This window comes from Pelodiscus sinensis, chromosome 7, assembly GCF_049634645.1.
Source record: "Pelodiscus sinensis isolate JC-2024 chromosome 7, ASM4963464v1, whole genome shotgun sequence".
Taxonomy (NCBI): domain Eukaryota; kingdom Metazoa; phylum Chordata; order Testudines; family Trionychidae; genus Pelodiscus; species Pelodiscus sinensis.
In genome coordinates, this window is record NC_134717.1 from 70491526 (window position 1) to 70505595 (window position 14070).

General features: G+C 44.6%; 1 protein-coding gene across 5 annotated transcripts in view; it reads right to left on the reverse strand.

Annotated features, from left to right (window-relative positions):
• The window catches only part of DNAH7 (dynein axonemal heavy chain 7), a 244255-nt gene that overhangs the window by 118864 nt on the left and 111321 nt on the right, over positions 1–14070 (reverse strand). For all 5 annotated transcript variants that reach the window (XM_075934216.1, XM_075934215.1, XM_075934214.1 and 2 more), the window contains 2 exons: positions 13664–13912; positions 11191–11340 (listed from right to left, as the gene is read on the reverse strand). In XM_075934216.1, coding sequence (XP_075790331.1) covers positions 11191–11340; positions 13664–13912 — 399 coding nt within the window. The remainder of the gene's footprint in view (positions 1–11190; positions 11341–13663; positions 13913–14070) is intronic.

A 14070-nucleotide genomic window follows, 5' to 3' on the forward strand; every position in this document is an offset into this window, starting at 1 on the left:
CTGTGAAGTCTGGAGACAGGGGCCTTGCAGAGACATGTGCCCTGATGCGGAGATCCATCTTGGATGCTGCTCCCACAAAAGCAGAGGGGAAGTTTAGACTGAGCACAAAGATTTCTGCCTTTTGCAAAACCTATTTAAGAGTAGGGAGTGAAGTCATCTGTTCTGCCTGGCTACTCTAACCAAGATGACTGCTGGAAACAATTAATACTGAACTTGGAGAAGTACCTGAGCCCAAGATGGAAGGATGCGAAGTCTGTGAAGATTATTTGTTATTCTAATAACTGTCACAGACTTCCAGCCTAGGCCCACGTCTTTCCGCCAGTCATCTGGGTTGGCACAGCCAGGGAGAACTGATTACCTGGATTACCTTTATTATATAAGCTACAGCTGATTGCACTTGCAGACAAACAGGGCCTTTAGTTATTGCAGATGTGAGGTCACAATTGGGTGTTATAGTTTTATTGCTGACTATAAAAACTAATTCTAGACAAACACATTTTATTGCATCGAGTGCAATGAAAGGTATTTTCTTGTTGATCATAACTAGTCACTTAGGGTATGTCTACACTACAGCGCTAATTCGAACTAACTTAGTTCGAATTAGTTAATTCAAACTAAGCTAATTCGAACTAGTGCATCTAGACCTAAAAACTAGTTCGAATTAGCATTTTGCTAATTTGAACTAGCATGTCCACATTGAGTGGACCCTGAACCGAGGTTAAGGATGGCTGGAAGCAGTGCCAGCAGGGCATCAGATTAGGACTTAGAGCGTGGAGCTGCTGTCTCAGGCTAGCCAAGGGCTGTGCTTAAAGGGTCCCGACCCCCACCCTGGACAGACAGTTCTCAGGGGTGCCCCGCTTGCAAAGCAGTCTTGGCTTGGAGTGCCCTGAGTGCCCACCCTCGGCACATCACAGCACTCGGCAATCAGCCCGGCTGCACTTGCCACAGGCTGCCATCTGGGGGGGGGGGCAATCAGGAGGCTGCAGGAGAATTTCCACGCTGAGGAGCCCACAGAGCCACCCCAGTCCTCCCCATCGGGGGCTCGTACCCCATTCCTCCCTCACCTCCTTCCACTTACCCTTCCCTAGCCCCCCTTCCTGATGTACAAAATAAAGGACACGTGGTCAAAAATAGAATCTCTCTTTATTGAACAAAACTTGGTGAGACTGGGAAAAGGAGGTGGGAGAGGGGAAGAGAGAGGGTGGGAGTGGGGAGGGCAACTAAAATGATCAGGGGTTTGGAACAGGTCCCATATGAAGAGAGGCTAAAGAGACTGGGACTTTTCAGCTTAGAAAAGAGGAGACTGAGGGAGGATATGATACAGGTCTATAAAAGCATGAGTGGTGTGGAAAGGGTGCATCAAGAAAAGTTCTTCATTAGTTCCCATAATAGAAGGACTAGAGGACACCAAATGAAATGAATGGGTAGCAGGCTTCAAACTAATAACAGAAAGTTCTTCTTCACAAAGCAAATAGTCAACCTGTGGAACTCCTTCCTGCAGGAGGCTATGAAGGCTACAACTAGAACAGAGTTTATCTAACTTCTCTTTAAAGTCATGGAGGTTGGGTCCATGGAGTGGCATTAGCCAGGGGGTAGAAATGGTGTCCCTGGCCTCTGTTTGTGGAAGGCTGGAGATGGATGGCACGAGACAAATGGCTTGGTCATTGTCTTTGGTCCATCCCCTCCAGGATACCTAGTGTTGGCCGCTGTCGGCAGACAGGCTACTGGGCTAGATGGACATTTGGTCTGACCCAGGACAGCCATTCTAAGCTCAGGGCTCAGGGTCGGGGGTCTCACTGGACCACCTTGATTTTCATGCAAACCTGCTCCTGGGTGGCCAGGCTGGCAGCTATCCTGCCCTAGACGGCCACTTTCCTGTGCCTAGTGTGGAGGTCATGGATGAGGTCCACGATGTCTGCACTAGACCAGGCGGGCGCCCGCCTCTTGTGGACCTGGGCAGGCTTCCGGGAGCCGCCAGCCTGATCCCGGGAAGAGGCGGAGGCCTGGGTGGCAGCGGGTGGCTGGCTCGAGCTGTGCCAGGTTGAGGGTCTGCTGGCTGGGTGCTGGCAGGGTTGCACCTGGCATGAGCACCGTAGCCAGCCCATGCCCCTTTAAGGGCTCCAGGGCCGGGAGGGGGGCAGAAGAGTTTCCCTGGTGGTGCCCAGAGTGGCCCCCAGAGAAAGCTGGGGAGGGCTAGCCTCCCACTAGTTCGAATTAATTGGCTACACAGCCCTTAATTCAAACTAGTTAATTCAAACTTGGCTTAGTCCTTGTGGAATGAGGTTTCCCTAGTTCGAATTAAGCGCTCCGCTAGTTCGAATTAAGTTCGAACTAGCGGTTTGCATGTGTAGCGCCTATCAAAGTTAATTCGAACTAACGTCTGTTAGTTCGAATTAACTTTGTAGTGTAGACATACCCTTATTTTTTATTCTGTATTTTTATTTTGAGTGAAGAGAGCCACAGTTTAACGTGTTTTGCAATGCCTAGCTCCAGACTGGATTACCAATTTGAATGATCTTTCACTTGGGCTTCTCAAATCTATGGCTCAATTCCAAAATATTTTAGCTCTCTCTTGCAGGTATCTTGAAACCTAAGTTTTGGGCATCCTCTCTATATGTGACCCTCCTTTAACTCACCATATAAGATGTCTTTATGAAGTTTTCCATTTTGAATCCTGTATGCATGACATAATCAACTAAGATGTTGTACTTGATAATAAGTGTGAGGCTAGAGATTTGCACCCTTGTTAGTACTTCTGTGTTGATGATTTTATCTTGCCTAGAATGAATCTCAGGCACCACAGATGGAAGCTTTTGAGTCTCCTTTCTTTCCTGCTATATGATGTCTATGTCTCTCAATTGTACAAGTGGCTAATTTCCTAATATGTATTTCCAACTCCTCATCCAATGATAAGTTCTTGTTAATAGTAGCTCCCAAGTAACAAAAATGAGCTCACGCTTTAGAGATTAGTATCACTGAGTACAGTGGAAGGCTTGCATTCTGTTCTTTGCTCCATGCTTAATGTCTTTTTAACACTAATGGTGCGTGAGAAAGTTCAAGGTATATCTTGGAGACAGTTTACAATTCTTGTAGAAGAACTTAATTAAGAGAGACAAAAGCAGAGTCATCAGCATAAAGGAATTCTTTTAAAGCACCTTTCACACTTAGGGTATGTCTACACTACCACCCTAGTTCAAACTAGGGTGGTAATGTAGTCAACCGGAGTTGCAAATGAAGCCCGGGATTTGAATTTCCCGGGCTTCATTTGCATGTTGCCGGGCGCCGCCATTTTTAAATGTCCGCTAGTTCGGACTCCGTGCCCCGCGGCTACATGCGGCACGAACTAGGTAGTTCGGACTAGTTCCACGAGGAGTACAGGTAGTTCGGAATAGGAAGCCTAGTCCGAACTACCTAGTTTGTGCCGTGTGTAGCCGCGGGGCACAGAGTCCGAACTAGCAGACATTTAAAAATGGTGGCGCCTGGCAAGATGCAAATGAAGCCCGGGAAATTCAAATCCCGGGCTTCATTTGCAACTCCGGTTGACTACATTACCACCCTAGTTCGAACTAGGGTGGTAGTGTAGACATACCCTTATTCTTTACTTTCAGTCTAGGAAAGTTGAACAGTTTGCCATCAGATTGCATATGAAGACAGACATCATCTACATTTTTAAATGCATAGCTCAAAAGCAATAAGAAGAATATTCCAAACAATGTAGGTACCAAGACAAATTCTTGTTTTACTTCACTTTGTATCTCAAAACTGTCAGAAGAGTTTCCTTAAAATAGCACTATGCTTTTCATATTGTCATGGAAAGATTGTATTATGCTGAGAAGCTTTGGGGTCTTTTCAAAGTACTTTGCACAGACTGGATCTACCAATTTATCAAACACTTTAGTCAGGTTAATGAAGGTAATAAAAAGGGGTTTCCCTGGTTCTGTACTTTTCTCCTGTATAAAGTGAAGAGAGAATATCATATCCATTGTAGATCTTCCAGCTTGAAATCCACATTGTGTCTCTGGCTAGACTCTTTTAGCAAATACTTGCAGCTGTGTAAATACCATGCAAATGAACAGTTTGCCATGATGTTGAGAATTTAAATGCCTCTGTGGCTGCTACAATCTCCCTTGTCTCCTTTGTTTTGTAAAGAATAACGATATATGTGTCAGGCATATTCTGAGGAACTTTTCCTCCTTTTCAAGGAGGAGACTATATAGACAGAGTAAAAGTGTTGGTTTCACATATTCAAGTAGTTTTGACAGAATACCAGTTTCCAGTTGCTTTTCCAATAAGAGAATCTAAACCCTTATCCAGCTCTTCAATGCTTGATTCTTGATTAAGTGTATATCAAACTTTGCGCGATCTTCAAGTATATTATCAGCAACATTGCTGTTAGCAGAATACAGCTATAAATAACGTTCCAACCAATGCACCATCTGTTGTGATTTGTCTGTGAAGATGTGACCATCTTTTGATTTGATAGGAGCGACTTTGGATATCATTAGTACAAGGCATTTTAATGCCAATCACATATGGTGTGCAGATTTCCAGTTTCTGTTGCAGATTGTATACTGTTGCATAGGTTTATTGAGAACTTGTTAGCACATTTCCTCAAGGTTTTCTGCAACAGCCCTTTTCCTTTTCACAGTTTTTCTAAAGTTGACTTCTCAGTATGTTTTGCATAAGCTTCTTTCTTTGCTTAAACAAATGGTTTAAGTTCACATTTGTAATGGTCAAACCTGTCTTATTTCCTGGGTACTTTTAGGACAAAATGTATTACATTCAATTTAATAAATCTTTTTCTGCAACAACTTCCACATTTTCTCTTAATTACCTGCAGCATTTTTAGGTAAGCATCAGAGCAACAGATTTGTTAATCTCTGAACACAGTTTAGTATCACACATTTTCAGAACATATATTTGAATATGCCCTTTGTTCTTAGCTTTATATATTAACGTAGGGCGTATCTTTACTCTGCCTAATAACCAGTGGGAGTATGTCTACAGTATCAGGTTATTTCGAAATAAGTTATTTCAAAATAATAATTCAAAATAATGATTTCGAAATAGCATATCCACTCTAAAAATCCCCATCAAAATTCCGCAGAATTATATTGAAATAGAACATCCACACTCATTGGAGCCTGAATCGCATTTAAGGCCCCCCAAAATAATCCAGGCAGGGCATCAGGAGATCAGTCACTTCCAGGAGTTGCTGCATGAGGCTTGTGCTTAAAGGGGCTCCCCTCTACAGCCATGACTGCAGGCTTTTTTCACAAGAAGCTTTTGTCGGAAGAGATCTTCCGCAAAAACTTCTTGCACAAGAGTGTGTCCACACTGCAAAAGCACATCAAAAAAGTGATGTGCTTTTGAGAAAGAGAGCATCCAGACTGCATGGATGCTCTCTCAAAAGTAAGCACTGATTAGTATGCACAGAATGGCCACCAGGGCACCTGTGCTTTTTACTCTTTCCTCTTTTTGTGCAAAACCCGCCTCTTCCCCGTCCACATACACCTTTTTGCAAAAGAACTCTTTCACAAAAAGGCCTTTTCCTCGTAGAAAGAGGAATACCAATTGTGCAAAAATCCCTCTGTTCTTTCGATTCTCTTGCACAAAAATGCATTTGAGGTGCGGATGTTCCACGAGTTTTTGCAGGATCCAGAGGAGTGGGTGGGTCTGGGTCCCCTCCAACTCTCCTGCAAACCGCACCCAGGGTGTGTGTGTGTAAAGAAGAGGCCTGATCTTCAGCCATTTGTTGGACGCTGCCTCACCTGCAGACAGGAAGGTAGAGACTGTAAGACTCCCCTCAGCCACCACAGGGCACTCGCCCAAAGGGTGGAACCCGTTAAAATCCTTCTGCGAGTGGCGAAGGCCATCAATGCCATCCTGCTGCGCAGGATCATCACCCTGGGTGACGTGGACGCCATTGTCACTGGGCCAGCATGGGCTTCCCCAATTGCAGAGGGGTCATTGACGGCATGCACATCCCCAACTGGGCCCCTGACCACTGTGCCTCCAATTACATCAACAAGAAGAGGTACTTTTCAGTGGTGATGCTGGCCTTCGTGGACCACCAGGCCGGTTCACAGGCATTAATATCAGGTGGTCGCAGAAGACACGTGATGCCAATGTCTTTAGGAACTCCAGTCTCTTCCTAAAGAAGATGCACACTGGCACTTTTTTCCCAACTGCACCATGAGGGTCAGGGAGCTGGACATGCCCATCTGTATCATGAGCAACGCAGCCTACCCCTTTCTCCCCTGGGTGATGAAGCCCTACATGGAACACCTGCAGCCCACAAAAGAACTGTTCAACACCAGGCTCAGCTGGGCCTGCATTGTGGTGGAGGGCACGTTGGGTCATTTGAAAGGGAAGCTTTGGTGTATCCTCACCCGACTAGACCTCAGCAACTGGAACATCCCTCAGGTGGTGGCAGCCTGCTGTGTCCTGCACAATCTGTGTGAGAATAAGGAGATGTTCCTGCTAGGTTTGGGAGCAGAGACTAAGCAGCTCGCCAGGGCCTTTGAGCAGCCACACACGGCTGCCATCCTACAGGCCCATCAGGGGGCTGTGCACATCTCGGAGGCCCTGATGGAGAGTTTCAGACAAGTCCAGCTGTGACACTCTCCCTGGGCCTTCCCACAAAGGGCCTCTGCATAGCCCTTCTGTGCCTTTCACCCCCACCTCTCCCTTCCCCTGCAGACCAAATAAAGCAGACTTTTTATTCTGAAGCAATGAACTCTGTTATTTTTATTTGGGGAATATATAACTGGGGAGGGACTGCTGAAAGAACCTGGGAAGAGGGAGAAGCTAGGGAGCGGGGGGGCTCGGGGTTGGGGCTGAGGCTAAGGCTGGTCCTGGCACCCGCCTCAGATGTGTTGAGAGGCCTCAGGTGCCCAAAAGGTTCCACCACGTGTGTGTGGCCCTCGGTGGCCCAGAGGGAGAGAATAGGGGGAGAAGCTGGAGGGGTGGGGGTAGGAGCAGGTGCTGAGGGGACTTGGGAAGGAGCAGGTGTGTGGGGGCGGCTGCTGGACCACTCAATGGCAGCAACCAGGCGGTTGATGGCAGCAGTTTATGCTGTGCACATGCTCTTGTGCTGACGGGACAGCTACTGCCAGACGGTGCACCACCACTCCTGGTCAGCACAGTGCTCCTCCAAGTCTACATCCTGCCCCTGCTGCTCCAACTCAAGACAGCATTAGAGGGCATGCAGGCACGTGATGTGTTCCCGGTCCCAGTCCTGTGGGGTCATCTGCACTGGCAGCTCTCACAAGGCCAAGAGGATGGCGTGGAAGGTGTTGGACACATCCCACTTGTGCCTGGGGCAGCTGTGAACAGAGAAGGGCAGTCATGCCAGAAGACAGTGTGCATGAAGCCTAGCCCTCATCTCTGAGTCAACACTGAAAGATCTCAATTTAGACAACTGCAGTGTGCTTCAAGCAAAGACATCTGTGGCCTAGACAGTGGCACTGTCACAGGGGCATGACCATCCCATGGGAGCCTTGCTACCCCCATGTCCCAGGGACAAGTAGGCATGTGAAGGTGCCAGACAGACCAGGAGCCTGCGGGCAGGAGTGGGGACAGGGCAGCTTGTCTTCCCTCTGTGCCGCAGACATTCCAGGTCCAACACTGGCGTCATCCCACAGAGAGATGACTTCTATCCCTGCGTGCTGGAAGAGAAGAGGGGAGGGTGTTGGGGGAGGTATTTGTGAGTGGGAGATGCTACTGGGGTTCCCTCCATTTCCTTCCTCTTGGCAGGTTCTCATGCAGGGGCTTGCTGTCCTCCATGTTGCTGCACTTGACTGGGAACAAATGCTGCCCCAAGAGTGCAGGCAGGAGCCTGTGCTGTGTGCGGCACTACTGTGTGTGGTGAGAAGGTGTCCCATAATGGAATCCGCAGTCAGATAGGCCTCTTCAGGAACCTTGTGAGAAGAAGCAACAAGTTCCTGTGTGGCAGCCTCATGGGGCTGTCTGCACCAAACTGATGTGCTTCCACCCCATGTGTAGATAGGGAAAGGTAGAGGACTCACCTGATGTGCCTCCTCAGGCTTCGTCTGAACCCTGGGAGACATCCTGAGGGGGAGGGCCGGGTACCAGCTCCAGGGAGATTATGACCACCTAGCTGGTGGGCATTGTGTTCTGGCTGATTTCCTCCTCCTCCTCCACAGCCCCACCCTCCTGGAAGCTGATGACAGGCATCTCCAGGCCAAAGTCGAAGACAAGGATGTGGGGAGGAACCAACCCTCCTCCCAGGATGCAATCCAACTGCTCATAAAAGTGGCAGGTCTGGGATGCCGCTCCGGATTGAGAACTTCATTCCCTGGCCCTGGGGGTAAGCCTGCTTCAGTTCTTTTATCTTCATGCGCACCTTCTCCTATGTGTGCATGTGGCCTTTCAGGACCAGGATTGCAGCCATTCAGCTGTACACAACAGCATGCCTGCGCCTGGTGCGGAGATCCTGGAAGTTAGCCTCCTCTCCTCAGATCTTTATGAGATGCAGGATCAGTGCACCAGGAAAGGAAAGGGCCCTTTTCCATTCTGGCCAGGGCTTCAGAGGTGGCTGTCGGTGTGCTGGCACCTGTGCGGGGGCTCAGAGGGAGCACTGAGGTCATTCATTACAGCAGGGAAGAGCAGTGCAGGGTCCTGCTGGGTGACATAGTGTGCGCAGGACTTGTGTAATGCCACAAGCACTTTCCCTTCTGCCTGCACCTTTAAAGGATGCAGGGGAAGGGAAACCATAGAGTTTTGATGGGTGTGGACAGAGTGGCCACCAGGGTAGCTGTGAGAATCCCTGGAGGCCAATTATTTTGAAATAAGCACAGATGCACCATCCACTTACCCTATTTTGAAATAGCAATTTTGAAATAAGCATTATTCCTCATGAAATGAGGATTTATTATTTTGAAATACGAAGCCTTTTATTTTGAAATAATTTCAAAATAACAGGCTTGTTATGTGGATGCTCACCTTGTTATTTTGAGATAATGTGAGTTACTTCAAAATAATGCTGTAGTGTAGACATGCCCTGAGTGTCCTTTATCACCTGTGCTATGATGAGAACAAATCTTATTAATACACTGAAGAGCAACTTTTAGGATGAGCTATTACATATAAATAGTCTCTCTAGAATATTAAGCTTAGCTTGCGTGTTTTGTTTTATTTTGCTTAGTACTCTACTTTATTCTATGTGCTTAAATCCTACCTTTTATACTTAATAAAATCACTTTTGTTCATTAATAAACCCAGTGCAAATTACTGTTACCTTGGGAGAGGCAAGGAATCTGTACATGTCTCTCTTTGTGTTGAGAGAGAGGGCAAATTTCATGAGCTTATACTGTACAGATCTCTATACAGCATAAAATGGATTTATCTAGATTTCAGCACCCAGAGGGGCTGTATACTTAAGTGCTGGGAAGTCTCACATTATGCTGCTTACAATCTGTGTCTCCCGCATTAGGTTTGTAGCCATGTCCCTGGCTCTGTGCTGAAGCAGGCTGGAGAGTCGGGCTCAGCAAGATAAGATTACAGGGTGCCTAGGCTGTCAGGAAAAGCAGGCTCAGTGAGGTCTCAATATATCAGGTAACAGTCCCAACCTAGGGAGTTCTGACCCATCACATATGATTTCTCTGAAAATGTGCTGAGAGCAAGCCTGTTGTAGTCACAAATAATTTTTGGAAAATAAACAAATGAATATTTTCTAGTCTTTAAACTTTTTAAAACATATACTGTAGTGATCTTTAAAAGCTTGCTACCATTGGGACACATTCTGCCACTCTTACTTAAGCTGAGGAGTACATTTTTCCTCAAGTAGTCAAAGTGATCCAGATTCTGATACTTTACTGAAGATAAGCAGCATCTTGAATCAGTTGGCCTACTATCAGAGTTTGGTGATACACAGCATGAGTAAGAATTTTTCAGTTTTACACAGGTATCAATGGCACTACTTGAGTAGTAAATTATATTGAACATGACTAAGCCCTGATCTACACTAGGACTTTATTTTGAAATAACCCCCATTAGGTCAAATTTATAAGCGCAGCACATCCACACTACCAAGCCCACTATTTGAAATAATGGATCGCTTATTTTGAAACCTGTACTCCTGCTTTTCTCAGCGAATAACAATAATTTCAAAATAGTTATACTGAAATAACATTAATGTGGATGCTACGGTGCAGCTATTTCGAAATAACTACTCTTCAGAGTAATTCAAACTAATTACTCCCCAGGGCTTCTTAGGGCTCTACGTCAGGTAGCATGTCCACATTAACTGAGCCTGTCTCGGACTAATTTCAAGGCTTCCCCATAGTGGGGACACATTATTTCAATGTTGTAAAATCGGGAGTTATTAAGTCGAATTTAGTTATTTCAAAATAGATTCCTAGCATAGACATGCCCTAAAGTGTGTAGAATCTGGCCCATAAGATATTACACAACATGTATAAACAGACATCAGCAATATTCCCTGTGGGAAGTATAGGGAAGTAAAAAGGGCCCACTTTTGTAAACACTTACATGTGTATAGTTTGACTCATGAGTAGTTTTATCAACTTCAATATGTTACAAATATGCTTAAGTTTATACAGAGTCAGAATCTAATATGGCATATAAGTAACCTGCTCTTCATGCGCCAGATCACCCTCTTACTGTAGTTATTGCAAAGATCATTAAAGCAATTTTCATTGAAGTCAATGGTAATACTTCCACGTATTTCAGTAGTATAGGAGAAAAGACGAGATTTTGTAAAAATGCCAACATTTAAGGGATACCACTGTACAAGGCTTATATATTAATCAGAATAAAATGACCCTATATAATATCTATTAACATTCCTAAACACCAGAGTAACTTTTTAGGAACAATTTCTTCCTTACTACACAGATGTGCACCAAGGGAAATGCTGCAAGAAGCCTCCACTGGAGTACTACACAAGGAGTGCAAGAATTACTGTGCTAGGAATATGCCAAGCCAGGCCAAACTACAGCCCCTGCACTTAGAGTCAGGGGAGCACAAAGATTGCTCCTTTTAGCATGACCAAGCCTGGCTGTTTAGGATGTACTAAGCTGCTATAAAGGTGTGTAGCAATGGGTATCTCATTACAGGCTGTGCATACAAGGCATAAACAACCCCTACATGTCAAAACTGTGTATCTATCATAGAATTATTTTCACAAAATACTCTTATGCATACCAAGGAAGAAGCAAATGCTCTAAAGCTCACTGCCAGGATGCCATCCGACCATTCATGTGAGACTGGATCAAACTGCCCATACAGCTGACCCATGGTTATAGACTTTGGATTTATAACAGTGATCTGAACCTTGTTTTCCTCCATCAGCCCCTAGACACACAAAAATAAAATGTATTTGATTTATACAGAGTTTAATTTGTGTTATCTATTTTAATTTGTTTTTTCTTTATGAATCAAGAGTCAGGAATTCATTCATGTTTAAGTGTTTTACTAGCCCACCCCCTATGAAAAGAAACATCTTTCATTGATTATGTTCCCTTTGTGAACTGTAAAATGTAGACATTTTTACTTTACTGTTTCAATAGAGAACCAACTATTTCAGTAAGGATTTATGTTACTGCTCCTCCTTTCTAACAAGCAGTCTGTATTGGATTATAACTTACCAGGGCACACTCTTTTTTTAAATTTCCCCTAAGAGAGAGTTGGAGAAAATTGTTGTGAGTCAGTCAATCCAAGTGTTTAAGGAACATCAGGCAAAGCTGTTCCTCTAAGCCAGTGGTGCTCGTACTTTTCCAGTCATGTCCCCCTTTGCCATTAACAGAATCTGTATGACTCCCGGCACTGCTGTATAAGCAAGGCCTCCTTAGCAGCAGAGCTTGGACTGAAGATGGAGCAGGAGCAGAACTGGGAATGGCAAAGGAGCTGGGGCTAAAGCCTGAACTGTGCCGGGGGCCGAGCTGGGCAGGGCTGGGGGAGAAGAAGGGGTAAGACAAGAGATGGATTTGGCCTAGAGCTGGAGATGGCCCTGGTGGCTGATAAGCGCTGGGGGGCAGAGCAGGGCTGGAAGCATGGCATTTTCTTCCCTCCCCCTCTGTGCAGACTAGCCCCCAACAAAGTTCCTCCAGGCCCCCTGAAGCAGCATGCTCCAGTTTGAGGAATCACTACTCTAAAAAAAGGAAAAAAAGTATATTGGATGTGTTTATGAAATGGCTTGACTCGTCATATCTAGCAAACATGAGAGGGTACGTCTAAACTACATGCCTCCGTCGACGGAGGCATGTAGATTAGCCAGATCGGCAGAGGGAAATGAAGCCGCGATTATTTTAATCGCGGCTTCATTTAAATTTAAATGGCTGCCCCGCTCTGCCGATCAGCTGTTTGTCGGCAGATCGGGGCAGTCTGGACGCGACGTGCCGACAAAGAAGCCTTTCTTGATCGGCACAGGTAAACCTGGTTTCACGAGGCATACCTGTGCCGATCAAGAAAGGCTTCTTTGTTGGCGCGTCGCGTCCAGACTGCCCCGATCTGCCGACAAACAGCTGATCGGCAGAGCGGGGCAGCCATTTAAATTTAAATGAAGCCGCGATTATTTTAATCGCGGCTTCATTTCCCTCTGCCGATCTGTCTAATCTACATGCCTCTGTCGACGGAGGCATGTAGTCTAGACACACCCTAACTGTAATAAAATATATCTGTTCCAGTATTTAACTATAAATACATAGATATGGCCAGCTCAGAGCTTGTCAAATACAATACTACTACTAATTAAACAATGCATAAAGAAGAATGTTAGGATAGGGACTTCAAAACCCAGAATTTTGAAGTAAAGGACATATTCCATACCTGGTATAGCTGTTTCCCTTCCAATTCCCCACAAATAGGTAATGGTTCTCACCTGAGGAATTCAGAGGTAGTCCAATGTTTTTGCTGGTAACTCCAAAAATAAGCTCCACCCTCAATTCTAGTCAATCAAAACAATTCTTCCAAAGAGGAAGAAAGATCCAACTTTTTATTAGCATTTAAAAAGCAACTTAAATTTATATCGACTAGCCTTAAGGTAATTGTACATGTACGTCTTTCTTTTAAAAAAATTTCCATTTTTTATTCCAGTAATTTGCCAGTTACAAGGATGGGATGGGTGGGGAAAACAGCTGCTAACAGAAAGAAAATTCTCAAGAAAATTCTCATTCTGCTGCATAGCTCCTCTCCTTATTCATCACAAATAAAAAGTAGTAAGCAATGAATTCCAGAAATAGGAAGGAAAGAATAAGACAGAATTTAATTACTATTACTGTAAAATTATATGCTAAAATAGAAGTTCCCCCATATGAAGCAAAAGTTTTATAGGATAAGGAACTATATGGGGAAAAGTAGCACCTAACCACAAAAAAGAACCTTTTGTAGAAGAATGCAAGCCTATTTTGGAAGTAATAGCAATTAAAAAGACCAACGATAGACTTGTCTAATCTAACATTCTGATCGATCTTGACACCATATACTGATCAAAGTTTTCTTTCCTCATTCCTATTCCTGTAGGCATTATATACTCTCAAAAATGTACTCTACCTTACTGCAAGTTTACTAGTGCGCATGTATTCTGCCAAATACTTTCTTGAATAATTACTGAATATGTGACATTTGCTTACTCTGCAAACTATTTTAATCAAAAATATCTGACAAAGCATTTAGTTACCTTCTCACATAAGTCACCCAAAGCTGCTGCCAAAACTCGATAGGCAGATGTTTTTCCACCAAATGGTTCTCCAACTATCATAAAACCATGACGCACAATCATCATTTCAAATATTTGTAAAATTTTCTCAGCAAACATATCGGTCATTTGCAAGTTCATAGCATCACAGTTCATTTTGATTGCTTCTAGTAAGTCATTGTAATCTGGTTTTGGAAGTTTCACACCAGGAAACAAATCTGAAGTAATGCCCTGCCAAAGAATGATTTGCAATGTGTATATATATTCAGGATGTAATCTTTGAATGCATTTTTACTTCTAGTACTTCATAGTTCTGAAGAAAAACAACAATGATATTGAACATATTTAAGATACAAACAAAAAACACAATGCAGGCAATCCTTTCATTC